The sequence below is a fragment of the Quercus suber genome, unplaced genomic scaffold, assembly GCF_002906115.3.
Source record: "Quercus suber isolate HL8 unplaced genomic scaffold, Cork oak 2.0 scaffold_868, whole genome shotgun sequence".
Classification (NCBI taxonomy): Eukaryota; Viridiplantae; Streptophyta; class Magnoliopsida; order Fagales; family Fagaceae; genus Quercus; species Quercus suber.
Genome location: NW_027070298.1, coordinates 72,104 through 86,260, shown reverse-complemented (window position 1 = coordinate 86,260; position 14,157 = coordinate 72,104). Strand labels below are relative to the sequence as shown.

Sequence of the window (14,157 nt, the reverse complement as noted above, 5' to 3'; positions counted from 1 at the left end):
GTATAACAGAGAAAGTGATATGGAAAATTTTGATTCATAATAAGTACCCAACCGTTTGAAATTGCTTGTGTTAGGTTAGTCGAGTTTAAAGGATTGGTGAGTCTTAAGAACCCTAACCTTGATGCCTCTAACATAAATATGTTTGAGGCTTGACAAACACTTTAACAGTCAAAAGTATTAGAAGAAAAATCGTTTAATTTTCTTTTCAAGTCAGTAAAAGCTTTTCTTTTCATTTTTTAATTCTTTAATAAATAATTCCTTTATTATATCCCTTACTTGAGCACAAATCTTTACACTTTTACTATATCTCTTACTTGTATTCTTTAAAATAATATGCTCCAAACTCAATACTTCATTCTTACTATTTTAAGTCACTTCAACAGAACATTAATAAAAAAGTTTTCATTTCTTTATTTTAAAGTACATAATTTTGCTGAGAGTCTTGTATTTTAACTTGTATTTCCTAATATTTCCATTAGAGACATATATAAGGTTCATATTTTCCTCTCCCATCGTAATTATTGAATTATAATAATTAAAACATTAAAAATAAAAAATTCCTTTATTGTAATTATTGAATTATAATAACTAAAACATTAAAAATAAAAAATTCCTTTATCAATAGCTCTTCATATATAACGGTTTTTACAACAATTAAGTTGACATGTTTTTCTTGGTTTGGGACCCACTTCTAACATTAAATTATCATTTACCATTAATAATTTGCCATCTCATTGTTGTGAAATAACTTTGTGAAAATTTTTGTTACTATATAGTTATTGTTCCTTTCCTTTATCATATCCCTTGAATTTCTTAATAATACGTTGTTGCTTGTTCACTTTCCTACTATTTCAAGTCACTTGATCAGAACACTCATATGAAATTTTCTTTCTTTTCTTCTCTTATATTCTTTACGTCACAATTCTTGACAAAAAGAAATGGAAAGAGAAGATTATCCCTCACTTAAAATATGTTCTAGCCCCTGTGGTCCAGGAAACTGTTGTCTATAAATGTGAATGGTTTCTGGAAAGTTGGGAGCACGAACTCCAACAAGGGCAAGTTTGCAGAACTAAATCATATCTATTTGGGTAAGAGCCCTCGTTCTTTTATTTTGTTTATCTTTATTTATTTATTTTCATGCATGGAGCTTTGAAATGGAGATGAGTAGATGACCAAAGAATATTGTTAGAAAATGTACCCGGATTCATAGGCCTAGCCGCCTAGGAATTCTTTTTTTTTTTTTTTTTTTTAAGTAAAAAAGGCAGTGTGCCTATAAATTCGTAATAAGTCATCTGTGATCCGATCAGAAGCACCCCATCAGATATTTGATACCAAAGATGCCCACTACACAATTAGTTTGTTTGCCCACTTTAAGTGCCTACTATTTTGTAATGCCTACATACTCATAGACACATTTAAGAATAACCATTAATATATACTACTCTACTGTTATCTTATAATGTGGATTGTACAAAAGATTTGCAAATTTCATAATAATTAAATGACTACAGTAATTTTAAATGAGATTTCACGCAATGCATGATCTTAAAAGAGCTTTAGGAATGGAAGAGGAGGGAGGGTGAGTAAAGAAAAGAGTAGAATGACTTAATTGATAAAGTCTCTTATTACCTGGTATATATAAAAATAAATAAATAAATAAATAAGATTTTGAACTTAATTTTTTGGCAAAGTACAATTTATCTATACGTAGTTTGACTAAAATTTAAGTTATTTACTTGTGGTTTGAAATTTTACATTTTACCCATCTGAGGTTTGACGAAAATTTAATTTGTCTAAATGTGGTTTGAAATCTCATGATGCAAATGTTCCACTGTATTATTTTTTTATCTTATTTGATCTTGTATTTTAATGTTTTTTGTGTTTTTAGAGGAGAAAGACATTAAAATGTAGTAAAATTACATATTAAACCATGTTTTTAATAGAAGTGGGTTACAAAACTCTAACTGAACTAACCTTAAGTGGATAAAGTGTCAAATTTTAAACTACAGGTAGACAACTTAAATTTCGACCAAACCACAGGTGGGTAAGTTGTAATTTGCCATATATATATATATATTGAGATGAACTTATTTTATAATTGATACTTCCATTGTTTTATAAACCGGTACAGTCAATGAACCGTTTTTGTTCTCAGTTTCCTATTTTTACTAGTTTTTGACATGTTTTAGCCAGTTTTAGTGGTTTTTATTGGATTGAATTGGTGTCTGATTCCTAGTTAAACTGGTTGGACTAGTTAGTCCTATCTGATTTTTAAAACTATAAATACTACTTCATACTTAACAAGTTATGAAGTATGTTGATAAAATGCACACTATTGTCCATATTCTTTATTTTAATTTAAACAGCAAATTTCATCCTAAAAATAAAACAGAAATTAAATTTTATGTTTAGTTTGACAAAACTGCCCCCAAACATTTTACATAATAAGCATCGAGCCCACGGTTTCAACAGAAAACCGTGTTGATGATGTGAATGCTTAGATCCAGCGAATATTTGGCAGCTCTAAGACCAAGTAAGGAAAGAAGAAGAGTAAGAGGAGGAAGTGAGTATTTAGGAAAAGAAGGTGGGGACTGGGGAGAGTGTTCTACTCCTAGATAAGCTTCTTTTTTTTTTTTAATCATTAAAGTATGTTAAATTACCAATTCTTAACATGTTAGATTAAATGAATAAATTCATTATCTCCTAATAGTTTATACAATCTTTTAGATATAGTGCATTAGATTTTTCAATTAAATTCAATAAAAAATTAAATTCAAACACATTTTTTATTGAATTTAATTATTCTGGAAAACATAACAATGTTTGTGCTTCATTATTGGCCAATACAATCATATGATCATTGAGAAAAGAAAATGCAATTATATATATGAATTTAATTGAGAAACCTAATGTCGGCATTTAAGAATATATACCTAAGTTTTACCCATAATATAATGGGTCTTGAAAAAATAAAATTTATCTTTGGTGATAGTCTTAAATAAATTAAAGGATTTTAAGTAATAAATATACGATTTATTATATACTCAGATTAGTCTAATTGCAACATAGGTAATTTTTCAAGTTATATAGAGATTAGTGATCTAATTGGAATCTGAGAATTTGATTTGAGCTCTAAATTTTGTTAATTTCGACCACATCCTAGTAATTTTATATTAATATAAACTTTAAGTTATCAACTATATCAATTGAAAGTTTTTCCATTAATTATGATAGTCAAATCATAATGGAATAAATTGTAATTTATCTCAAAATATTTCTTTTATATATGGATTAATTATTTTTAAAGTAAATATATATAAGAAAAAAAATGCTTAATGATTACGGCTTCTATTCAGCCTCCAATAATAAAGTTGTAAGGTTGAAATTTATTAACCATCTTGTTAGCTTTATTCCGTGCTAATTTGCTTGTAATTTAAGCACTTAGTAACCTTGTATTTAGGTGGGATTATTGTAAGGGTAGTGTGTGAGAAGATGTGAATAAAAGCTCAAGTATGTGCAAGAAGGTAGAGATTCGCGGCTAGGACTCGCGGCTGACTTGCAACTGTAAGCTACCAACTGCAGGCACATGAGATGCACATATGGGGAGCTGAAGGGTCGCGCCAGCTGTCGCACTACAGGACAAAAGTCTCAGGCTGGCCAGGTTGTTATCTCGTGGCTTGAACTCGCGACTCAGACCAGTCGCGAGGCCAAGCCGCCAATCAGCCCTGTTTGGCAAAAACTGACTCTTTGTATTTCAAACACACACCACTATATATAGACCCTTATACCCACTAAATTGAGAGAGCTTCCAGAGAGAATTTTTGAGAGAAACCCTAAAGAAAAACAAGATTAATTCATGCACAATCTTTACCTTAGAATCTTTACAAATTCCTCTACTCTCTTCCTCTCCATTGTCATATCCTTAAGAGGTCATTGACCAAATCTTTTTCCACCACACCCACGTCTGTGAGAAGGTTCATTTGGTGCCAAGAGAAGCAGTTTGGAAGGAACCAACATCCGGTTGGTTGATGCTATGGTTTAGTAGAGGAATCTGGAAAGCTAAAGAAGAAATAGGTTCGATGTAACCTTGTTGGAGCAAGAAGCTTGGAGGGCTAAGTTACTTTGGTAGATTAGGCTTGGAGGGTCTTCTACTGTTCATGTATCCCAACTACATTCTTTAGTGGATTATTTCACCGCTTGGAGGGTGGCGGAGAAGTTTTACGCCGAGAGTTTCAGTTTCTTCTTCAATAACACATCACGTGTTGTCCTTATATTTGTATCTCTCTTCCTTTATCTTTGCCTTTTATTTTCTGTTGTGGATGTGATTATATTTGGTTTAAATTGTTTATCAATTATGTGTTTGGCTTATGTTCATGTTCCACATATTAATTGTTTGATAATAAGCTTGAATTGATATTTTGTAATTTGGGGTCTAAATGTTCAAAGGTGTTTCATACCCATTTTGAACTTTCAAAAGTCCTAGCTTGACCTCTTCTGCCCCTTTTTATCTGACGTCCATATTAAAATGCCAAAAAGCTATGCAGTCTCAATATGATATGGGCCTCGAGCAATTTAGGTTTGAAGAGTACCATGGAAAAAAAGTGATTTGAGACAAACACCCATGCATCTTAGATTTTTTTTTTTTTTTTGGATACATGCATCTTAGATTCTTAGTTTCATATCCAATATGTTAGTCATTGACAAATCAATGCGCATAATTAATAGAGGCAATACATGCATGCAGGTTAACAGGAAGGTTACTTAGCGCAAAAGGATACTAATTTTTTCGTAATTTATAAAAATCTTTTATTCAGCTTTTTGTATTCTACTTTATGTTTCACCAATTACAATTTATTATGAATTTATTTATTTTTATTTATTTTAAACTTAATTAGGTTATTTTAAAAGAAAAATCAAATAATTACAAAGCAAATTATGATTAATAGAAGATAAAGTGAAATACAAAAAATGAAACAAAACATTTGCATTTGTAGATTAACTTCTATGAAAGTGGAGGCATTTTAAATTTTACTATTTTGTCTTTTCCTAGTTGCACATATAAGTTGTGAACATGTCACATTAAATCCTAATATAAACCCTTAATATGATTTATAAGATTCATTCTTTTTCTGATTGCCAAGCCAAGGTCACGATTGAGATTCAAGAAGAAATTCGTAGCGATGGATGATATTTTGTTCAATGCTGCAATTTCTGCGAATGACAGATTCTTTGATGAAAATAGAGATGAGATTTTAAACCTTGAGCAGGGGACAAAGGGTAGGAACAGTACTATTCTTCATGTGGCAGCGAAATTTGGAAATGTACAGATCATGAAAAGAGTCCTCGATCTGAAGCCATCACTTTTGTATAAAACAAACTGCGAAGGCAACACTGCACTACATATTGCAGCAAGCTTAGGGCATTCTGACATGACAAAGCTGCTAATAATGTTTGCAAACAGCCAAGAAGTTGAAATGAGAATGGAGCTACTGAGGAAGCAAAATCATGAGAAGAGTACAGCACTGCATGAGGCTATAAAATATAATCATTGCGCCATTGTGGAGTTGCTAATTCGGGAAGATCCAGGGTTGACGTTGTTTACAAATATTTATGGGGAATCCCCTCTCTTCCTAGCAGTGGATCGACGTTTCTACCAAATTGCTCTTCACATCATAGAAACCGTTGCAGATTGCGGCTATGGGGGAAGGAAAGGGAAGAATGTCTTGCATTCTGCGGTCATTAATCTCGCAAAAAGTGGTAATTATCTTCAACTATATCTCCAGAAGTTTTCTATTGCTCTTTTTTTTTTTTTGGATGAGTTCTACTTAATTTAGCCAAAGAAGTGTAAGCTGATTGTACTTGTACAACATACAACATAAATGCGGAATTTTTTGTGCTCAACAATCCAGTGTTAGGTTCTAAAGATTTAGGATTAAAGGTGTTTAGAATTCTATTTTGTATATGTTGGCAAACCGATAACAAAACATGTCTAGTTTATGAATTAGGCATTGCTCAAAGGTGTATGATTCAAGTTTCAAGTTTAAGCTGACTGTAAAAAAGAAGAGTCAGAATTTGCCAAGCTCGATTGATCAAAAATTAAATTTGACTGATCAAAAATCGCAGAAATCAGATTCTGTAGAATTTTCAAAAAAGGCCCAAGCCTGCGAAAACATTTAAGATTTTAATCTAATTTGTCCACATATGAAAGGGAAACCCTAGCTACGTTATGTTTTGGAGATCTTTAAAAGACTTGTGTGTTATTCTTTGTGAAATTTGAGAGGTATTGTACCTTCTAACTACACATGCATTTACTAGAGCAAGATCCACAATCAAGCATTGATAGAACCTAGTTGTTGCTACAAAGACCAACAAGTGAATGTGATTTGAAACCTTTGAGTGGGGTCTCAAAGTCACAAGCGTGAGTGCTTGTATTGCAGTAAGTCCAAAAAGAGAATGAGTCTGTTAATTCGAAACTTGCACGTGGTCGTGTCAATAAGTTACTACTTGAGATAGCAATAGATTTAGGGTTAAATTTGATTGTAAAAATTTCGATTCTTTTACAGTGGATTTGGTTTACCTTAAGAATTGATAGGTCAAATCATTCTCGGGTTTTTACCTTGAAACGGTTTGTTTCATTGATTTTCCTGGATCATCATATTATGGTGTTATTTACTTTTCCACTGCTGTGCATGATATGATTTATTATTTTTAACCTAGATATAAATAATTAACCTAAGTTATCACTTGGACAATATATTAGGTTAAAAAATCTAGTTTAAGGGGTCTAAACAAACAAACACTATGTTATCAATATACCAATTTGCATGGCATGAAATCTTCTATTGAATAAGATGCATGCTTGTTGTTGAAGTATCTTTGAGAGGTTGTTTTCTCTATTATGATTTGTATAATGTATAATGTGATCTTTCAAGTTTGGCATTTCTGAAACTCTTTTTAATTGTGGGAAATAACCCCAATCAGAGATCTTGATACTTATATTAATTAGCTTTTCATTATTAATTTATTTTAAAGTTTATGGTCCCCGTTGGATTAACTAAATTCTTCTTTCTATTTATTTATTTTAGTGCTCCATGTCAAAATAACTATTACGTAATAATTATTAGAGAGTATTAATTGGCTACTCTGCTAGACACATTGGATAGGAGGTCTATTGTAGAGGACTGAAGAATATAAAGTGTAAAGTATTTGATAATTTAGGAATGAAAAAAAGATTTGTTGATAGTTTAAGCATGAAAGCCAAATTCCATACGAACTTTCAAGACTGGCTATTGGCCTATGCCTCTTATCTTATTTTGGAGGATGGTTTTGGGTAGTGGCTATGATGGGTTGTGTGTAGGCGGCCATGAGCAGGGTTTGGGTTAGGTGTACCCAAAGGTCCGAAATCACCCAAAAATTTTATTCATGGATACCCAATCCAAAACTCTATTATCGCCTTACCAGATTTCCACCCGAATTTCTTATTCACGGATACCCATACCCAACCCAACATGAATTTTGTTTCCTTTTTTTTTTCTTTTTTTTTTTTTTTCTTTTTTACATAACACTTTTAAAAAAATGACAAAATGCACAAACCACTTAACATTTTATTATTATTTAAAACAAAAAAAACTCTTTAATTATAAAAGTCTTCAACACCACATCTTTTTTTAAAAAAAAACCTTTTATATGCTCTTTTTTTCTTTTTTCTTTTTTTTTCTTTTTTTAATTTCTAAGCTATAATCAGCAATTCTAATTAAAGTGTCAAACAAAATAATTAAACGTTCTAAATATGTACAAATGATCAAATAAGCTAAGGAATTTTTTTAAAAAAAAGTACACGATTGACGTAATCTTGCAAACTATAGGAAGGTTAACATTCAGAAACAAAATCAATTATATGTAAAAACAAAACAACTTTACATGCAAAAAAAAAATCAATTATATGTGAAAGTTTCCCTCACCCATGTGCTTAACTTTACCTGCCAACAACAATGATTGATGTGGCAAAACAACTTTTGCAAATTGATCAGTCTATCTTACATTCTTGTTAGCTTATTTTCATCCAAATTCATCACTGTTCAGAGTCTGCAATAAAACAAATGTATATTAAAAGTATAAAGATATGTTCCTAATAGAATTTGTTCCTTGCATTCCAAATTGCCTAAGTCCCAAGTTCTATCACATGCAGCTAGTTCATCAAAAAACTAAACAATAAGAAAATCTCTTGCCTCGCATTAGAGCATTTCCATGTTCTTCCTCAGTTCCTCGGACCAGTGCCCAAACGTTTCTTGCAAACGGACAATCCCACAGTATATGGCAAGCTGTCTCTGATTGTTGACAGGTGACAGCACAGTTCACATCTCGGATCAACCTTGACCTTCTTGTGCTGTAAATTATCTCTCGTGGGTAGGATGTTTGACCAGGCCCTCCACACACAAAGTTTCGGACCTGGGAGGCACATTAAGGGGCCACACTTTCTTCAACGTAGCTCCATCCACCCTTTCTAGCGAATGCTCCCCACTTGGCTGTTGTTTCAGTCTGAGGGCTATCTGCTATGCTGTCTTTATTGGAAATAAAAAAATTTCCTACCACATGAGAGAATCTCTTGAAGCCATGTTATTCAAGGGTACGGCCAAGATTTCTTGCCAAGTTGGAGGGCCGAAAAGATCATAAAATTTTCCTCGATCCCATTGCATTGTGTCGACATCAAGGAGATCTCTAATCCGTATGAAAGGTGGGACTACACCAGTAACAACCTCAGGGGTGGTAGCCATTTGTGTTTTCCCTTGCTCAATATATCTTCCGTCTCCAACCCTCCACATTGAGCCCTCATGGATAACCTCCATAGTAGACAACAAGCTTCGCCACACATGGGAGGAGTTATTACCCAAAGCTGCCTCCATGAATGGACAATCTATATAATTACTTGTTTTGGATTTTTTTTTTTTTCAAAATAACACTGAATTTCAAACAATTTCTTTAATTAACACGTTTTCAAAACTATTTAACAAATTAACATCTTGAGCGCAAGGAACTCGATTTTGTTGTGCTAAATCAAGTGTGGTGAACTTGAGTTCTATTGAACTCAAGTTTTTAAGACTTGATTCCCCTAAAGCACTAGAGAGAGAAACAATGAAACATCATCAAACCAAAGACACAGACAAGAAAAACAATAAAACATCATCATACCCAAAGACCCAGAGAAGAAAATGAAGGAATTAAAGGAAAACCTTCAACTGGAGCTTCGTTGCCACTGTTGCCACCTCTTGGAACCTTCGCTGTTGCTACTTGGGTTTAGTCTGAGCCGAATGGTTTGGGTTAAGGAGATCTGGGTTCGCGGGGTTTGCTTTCTTTGTGGTTTCTATTTGGGTTTGATCTCTTCAATTTGCTCCTTCTTCATTTGCCTGGAGGTTCACCTCCGTCGCCTCCTGGAACCTTCACCGTCCCTGCTTGGGTTTAGTTTGAGTTGAATGGTTTGGGTTAGGGAGATCTAGGTTCGCGGGGTTTGCCTTCTTTGTGGTTTTTGTTTGGGTTTGATCTCTTCGGTTTGTTCCTTCTTCGTGGTTTGTTGTTTCTTCATGTTTCTTGTTTGGTTTTCTTCTTCATGCTTCTTCTAGTTTGTGTTTCTTCTTTGTTTAGTCTAGGTTTCTCCCTTCTACACGAGTCTGTAAAGCTCAAGTTCCACGCATAAACTCGAGTTCATCATACTTGATTTAGCACATCAAAATTGATCCCCTTACGCTCGAGATATTAGTTTGCTAAATAATTTTGAAAATGTGCTAACTAACAAAATTGTTGGAATTTTAGTGTTATTTTGAAAAAAAAAAAAAAAAAAATCCCCTTGTTTTATACACCCTATAAAATAAGTAGTTTGTATTATGGTTCAATCTCTATTCCTCCATGTCTGTTTAGCAAGCATGGCTATTTTGATGAAATGTATATCACGGAAGTTCATTCCTCCTTTATTTTTTGAGTATAGAGTTTGCTCCAATTTACCCAACGAATCTTCTTTTCATAAGTCTGGCTCCACCAATACATAGCAAGCATGGAGTTATGTTGTCACAAAAGTTCTTAGGGATTTTGAAGATACCCATAGTATAGGTAAGAATTGCATGTGCAGTATTTTTAATCAAGATATTTCGTCCCACCTTGGTTATAAAGTTATAAACTTCTCCTTCCAGCTCAATACTTTCTTGACTATTTTTTCCTATAGACCTTTGAAAGTATTTACTTTAGATCTACCCACAACCATTAATAAACCAAGCTACTTCTCACAATCAATCTTGACTTGAGCCCCTAGCATATTTTGGATAGCCCCCCCTTATATCTACCCGTGCATTTTATTGAAGAATAAATATGTTTTTTCTCTATTAATTACTTGGCCTGAAGCAGCCTCATAGACCCCTAGAATGTTAAGTTTTGGCACTCCTCAATAGTGGCCTAGCAAAACAATAGGCTATCATTTGCAAATAAAAAATGGGAAATACGAACTCCATCCCTACTAGATGAAATACCTTTGTATTTGTTTATGTTCCTCTGCCTTCCTTAACATTGCAGAAAGACCTTCCGCACAAATAAGGAATAAATAAGGTGAGAGTGGAGCACTTTGTTTTATCCCTAAAGACGGACTAAGTAAACCTCTCATCTCACCATTAATCATCACTAAATAAGAGGTAGGGCAAATAGTTTCCATGGCCAAGTTTACCCATCTCTCTTCTCCAGACCCATTCTAAATTCAACTTAAATTGAATTATTGATGGAGCACAAATTGCGGCTAACTTCTCCTCCTATACTTTTGCTTGCTCACGTATCATAATGACAACAATACTTTCCATCCAAGTGAAGATAGAATCATGATAGGAGGGATTTGATTTCACAAATAAGGAATAACTCTTACAACAAAAGAAAAAATTGGGTATGGAGGAAAACCCGCCCCGTTCCCCTAATAACTCATGAAAAATTACTTTCCAAAAAAAGAAAAAAGTGTTCCTTATTTAGGGTTGGGTTTAGGTAATACCCGAACCCAACTTTTCAAAATTTGGTATGGAGGAAAACCCGCCCCACTCCCCTGATATCCGAACAAAGTGGATAAAACTCATCCCATTCGAATAGGGTTGAGTTGGGTTCTCGCATATATACTTGCTTAATTTGGCCATCTCTAGTTTTGTTCTCTCCTCCATCACAATGAGGTCCATAAATTTGTGGGCCAATTAGAAATCCAACCCAACTTAAATGTCAATTGGTTCCCAAAAAAAAAAAAACAAAACAAAACGTGAGCGTTGAATTTTCATTGGTAATCAATTTCCCATAATAACTCAATGTTTATTTTTTGTAAACCAATTAATACTTCACACGATATATTGTCAACATTAGCTACTTAATTTCCTATAGAGTTAGAAACTAAAAAAATCTGTCCTAGCTCCAAAATCAAACTTTGAAGTTAGATCACAAATTTCCTATACAATGCACTGTCTTAATGTAAATTAAAACATTTTTTATATAAAAATTCTGTCTCTTTTTGGTTAAATTTTATGCCTATAGGATGGAATTTGATTTTCTGCATGAAATCAGTCTTTGAATAGCTAATATTAAACTATTAAGTTATGTATTGAATATGTCTTTACTTGGGCAGATTAAGATTTTCGGATAATTTTATTGATAAGTGAAGTTGTTGTATAATTTTGATAAAATAATAGATTATATTAGTTTGATAAATGCTATGTGCACCACACTTTCGGATAACTCAAAACAACATGATTCTCTCTCCTTGTAGATTTTGTGCACAAGATGTTGGAAAAATTTCCACATGCAATTCTGGAAACGGATGACTCAGGCAGAATTCCTCTTCATTATGCTGCACATAATGGCAATGTAGACGTTGTCGAACTATTTTTGCAAAAGAATGACTCCGTTGCATACAAAACTGACAATGAAGGCATGTCTGCTCTTCACAGTTCGGCTAAGAAAGGAAATGGTGGCGTAATGAGAGCAATCATTAAAAGATGTCCATATGCTTGTGAATTGTTGGACTTCAAGAAAAGTAGGACGGCTCTTCATCTTGCCGTGGAAAGCGGAAGCATAACTGCGGTGAATATATTACTCAAGGAATTAGCTTTTGGGGATCTCATAAATGAGAAAGATAAAGATGGAAACACGGCTTTTCATCTAGCTGCAATCAATAGGCATTACACAATATTAGCGATGCTTGCACATGACAGGAGAGTGGACAAGTTGGCTATGAACGAGGAAAGGATGATAACTGCTGACATTGTTCAATTAGATAACCAGCTTTTGCGGTTAGAAAAGGTAAAAACTCCCAAAATTATGCATAGTGAATACATATAGATTAAAGTATATATATTTTGGGTAAAGTTTTTGCCCAGTACTCCGTACTCCGGTCGGTGTATCAAGCAGTGATTGTTTGCAGTGTCCCTATGGCATTTGTGCACATGCAACTCCAAACTCTTTATAAGTTTTACCAATTAAAAACTTCTTATGCAGAAGTCCACTCTAGCTTCTGAAATCAAGAATTTCACGTTTTGTAGTGATTAGTTAGTGACATCTTCGTCTAAAAATGGCTTGCAGAAACTAATTATGGGAATCTGCAATTTGAAACAAGTGGATGGCGACCAGACTCCGAAAGAAGGGTGGATTATCAAGATCGAAGGCGCATCAGATGACCAGAATATTTCCAAAGAAAAGGAGGCAGAAGGCGCATCAGATGACCAGGATATTTCGAAATTCAGTTTAACGTCAATAACGATCATTACAACTGTCACATTTGCAGCAGCTTTGCAAGTGCCAGGCGGATACAACGGCCAAACGGGCACGGCAATTTTACAAAACAACATATTCTTTAAATTTTTTCTGGCGTTTGATTCATTCTCCTTTATTGCCTCAGCTGCGGTAATGACGATCCACTTTATGAATTCAATGTCGAAGACATCTCCTAACAATAAGCCCAAAAAAATGAGCCGACCAATTAACCGCTCTCTAGGGCCTTTAACTTATTTTTGCATTTACTTTATGTTCTTTGCCTATGTGATGAGCATGGCAGCAATCATGACCGGACTCGAAGCTTAAGGGCCGTCAACTGCCCTCCCCTAAAAAGTTGAATGTCAAAGTTGATTTATTCATCCATTATGAAAATTTGTATACAAACGATATAATTTGGAAATAAATTAGTTTTTTATCTAATTGTTAAATTATTTCTTTCATTTATTTGTGAATTTTAATTTTTAACTTTAGAAAGAAAAAAAAATTAAAACCGTTTATTTATGTAATAAAAATCCTTAATATAGAATATAATGATTATGTTATATTTTTATGAGCTTTTAAAATATTAAATATCTCTTAGTATATGTATGTATGTTTGATGCAAATTTATTTAGTATATTCAAATTTTAGTTTATACAGAAATAGCCTAGTCCAGTGGGAATTCCAAAAATGTTGTGTTTGTGACATTATTCTTTCAATAATGTGCTTGTTGATAACCCTTCAACACCCTTCTTAGTTGGAATAGAGCTACTTAAAGATCAAGGGGTGCCATGGCACCCCAATAATTTTTTTTAAAATAACTTTAATATTTTATGTATTTTATGATGGTTTTGAATTTGAATCCCAAAAAAAAAAAAAAAAAATCATCTTGGCCCCAAACAAAATTCTTACCATCTTTAAATAACAAAATTAGGTGATCAACCAAATAATAAATTAACCCAAACAATAACAAAAATAAATAACCTTAAAAAAACTTCTATAGTAGTAATTCATAATTTCTCTAAACTCTAACTCACTCTTGTTTTCTTTTTAATCTCTCTCTCTCTCTCTCTCTCTCTCTCTCTCTCTCTCTCTCTCTCTCTAACTTACCTCACTTATAATATCACCATGCACCTATGTATAAATGTATATCCATGTTCATATGTATGTTCATGTGACTCAATCACGATATAAACCCTAATTATCAATTCAATAATCAAAGCATGTGAAATATGTTATTCTACTAATCCTAAACCTAAATATGTGAAAACTAGACTCCACAAGACCTAAACATGTGATTAAAATTAATCAAAACAAACAAAAAACAAGAATCCTAAAATAAAGTTAACTAGCTTAGTGGGTGAGCTCAGAAAAAATAAAGTAAGAAATGGAGAGAGAGAG

At 33.2% G+C, this 14,157-nt stretch overlaps 1 protein-coding gene across 1 annotated transcript; it reads left to right on the top strand.

Moving 5' to 3' along the window:
- Positions 1-946: 946 nt before the first annotated feature.
- On the top strand, positions 947-13,155 carry LOC136065167 (ankyrin repeat-containing protein At5g02620-like). The gene is made up of 4 exons (XM_065767952.1): positions 947-1,088; positions 5,142-5,757; positions 11,774-12,306; positions 12,586-13,155. Exons 2-4 carry the CDS (start codon positions 5,181-5,183, stop codon positions 13,081-13,083), a joined length of 1,608 nt encoding a protein of 535 aa, XP_065624024.1. The 5' UTR covers positions 947-1,088; positions 5,142-5,180; the 3' UTR covers positions 13,084-13,155.
- The last annotated feature ends 1,002 nt before the right edge of the window (positions 13,156-14,157 follow it).

Bases quoted from the DNA above. Each gene is read 5' to 3' on its own strand.
- LOC136065167 (XM_065767952.1), top strand. From the start codon at position 5,181: ATGGATGATATTTTGTTCAATGCTGCAATTTCTGCGAATGACAGATTC. The intron at 5,758-11,773 runs GTAATTATCTTC...CTCTCCTTGTAG, and splicing joins CATTAATCTCGCAAAAAGTG to ATTTTGTGCACAAGATGTTG. The intron at 12,307-12,585 runs GTAAAAACTCCC...AATGGCTTGCAG, and splicing joins AGCTTTTGCGGTTAGAAAAG to AAACTAATTATGGGAATCTG.